Source organism: Phoca vitulina, unplaced genomic scaffold (genome assembly GCF_004348235.1).
Source record: "Phoca vitulina isolate PV1807 unplaced genomic scaffold, GSC_HSeal_1.0 scaffold2748, whole genome shotgun sequence".
Lineage (NCBI taxonomy): Eukaryota > Metazoa > Chordata > Mammalia > Carnivora > Phocidae > Phoca > Phoca vitulina.
This window is the reverse complement of record NW_022592434.1, coordinates 1,900-3,537: the sequence shown is the minus strand read 5'-3', so window position 1 is coordinate 3,537 and position 1,638 is coordinate 1,900. Positions and strand designations below refer to the sequence as shown.

General features: G+C 49.2%; 1 protein-coding gene across 1 annotated transcript; it reads right to left on the bottom strand.

Moving 5' to 3' along the window:
• Window positions 1-345: 345 nt before the first annotated feature.
• LOC116629750 (apolipoprotein L3-like) lies at window positions 346-1,365 on the bottom strand. Its single transcript, XM_032399978.1, has one exon. The coding sequence runs from the start codon at window positions 1,250-1,252 to the stop codon at window positions 440-442; it is 813 nt and encodes a 270-aa protein (XP_032255869.1). The 5' UTR covers window positions 1,253-1,365; the 3' UTR covers window positions 346-439.
• Between the last annotated feature and the right edge of the window lie 273 nt (window positions 1,366-1,638).

Genomic DNA, 1,638 nt, shown 5'->3' with positions numbered 1-1,638 from the left:
GTCTTTGCTCAGATCGGTGGTCAAATCCTTCCCTGAGTAGCAATTGTCAGCTTCAGGAAGGCTCAGAACTAAGTATAAAGATGACAAGATCAAACCCATCATCTTCTCACACATTCCAACAATTCTAATTTCATTATTCCTGGCCTTCCCATCGCTTGTTCCTCCACGCCTCTCTTGATTCGTGTCCCCTGTGTCCTCTTTAGTCCAGTCCCCTCACTCTCTAGCCCCCTCCCTCCTTATTCCAGGTTCCATGTTCCTTCCTCTCTTTGCCCAACCCAGCCATCTGCATTAACCCCTCCCTTACTGGGCTCAGCTATAGAAATACCAAACTCCTCAACACCCGAATCCAAATTCTTTATTTTGCCCTCTTTTCCCCTCTAATAAGGTACCTCCATGTCTTTGTCCCACACATGTCCCTGCTCCCTGCCCTGCTCAGGGGTCATGGATTCGGGCCCTCCTTCAGACTTTCATAGATCTTGGTGAGCTTCTCCAACTTGTTCTCCAGCTCCCGGGCCTGCTGCCTCATCTCGTCAGCTGACTCGGCCTTTGCCCCCTTTTGCAAGTGCTCTGAGTCTTTCACAAGGTTGACCACATCCATTACAAGGCAGAGACCTGCGGTGGCTGCACCCATGATCCGGGCTCCTTTGGTCATTGCCAGAGCAGTGCCTCCAAAAGCTTTCTGCACCTGCCTGCCACTTCGAACTGAGACTCTCTGAGCTGTCACGAAGCGCCTGGCATTGACTACTAGGCGAGGTTTGACTTTGGCTAGCTTGATGGCACGAACATTCTTTGCAATGTTTTCCAGGGCTTGGACGCTTTTAACTGCTAAGGAACTAATTTGGGGTATGATATCAGACAGACCCTTGGCAACTACCTTCCCTTTGTCAAAATCAGTTGATGTCAGGTGACTGGCTTGGGCTTTTGCGGATGACTCGCTTGAGTATTCCACGATGCTGGTGGACACTTGGGCCACAGCAGATGCTGCTCCCAGCCCCGCTCCAACAGCCAAGAGTGCCAGACTGGTCCCTGCTGTGAAAGGTGCCAGACCCAGACCAAGGATGGACAGGACGCCAGACGCAGCGCCAGTGGAGCCGGTTACTATGTTGGAGATGGTGCAGTTCTTGTGAACCCTGTCAACCTCATCTGCAAGCTCGTGGAGCTTTCTTATGCGCTCCACAAGCTCCGCTTTCAACTTGGGAAACGCACTCAAAAGCCTCTCCTTAGACAGCTGGTCTTCGGCCTCCGTATACATGGCTCTTTCCAGCTCCTTCAGACCTTCACGTAGGACATCTGCCTCTTCCCTGTAACAGTGAAGGTCAAGTGATTAAGAAAAGCTTATCTGTAAAGTGGGCTTCATTCGATCTATCCCACATAAACCACAGAACGTTTACTATAAATCAAATGGAAAAGAATTTTACAAATGTAAAGAATTTTTCTTGCCATGTTAAACACATTCTGTACATTGCTAATGCTCCATACACACAGTCAGGGAATAAATAAGTACATGTCCTCTTAAGATGCACTTAAATGGTGGGTATCTGATAAAGATGGCTTCCCAGGTCAACACGGTCAGTGCCACAGTGTGTGTAGACTGGGAACTCAGTAGATGAACAAAGGGAAGTGGGGTTGGAGCAGAAA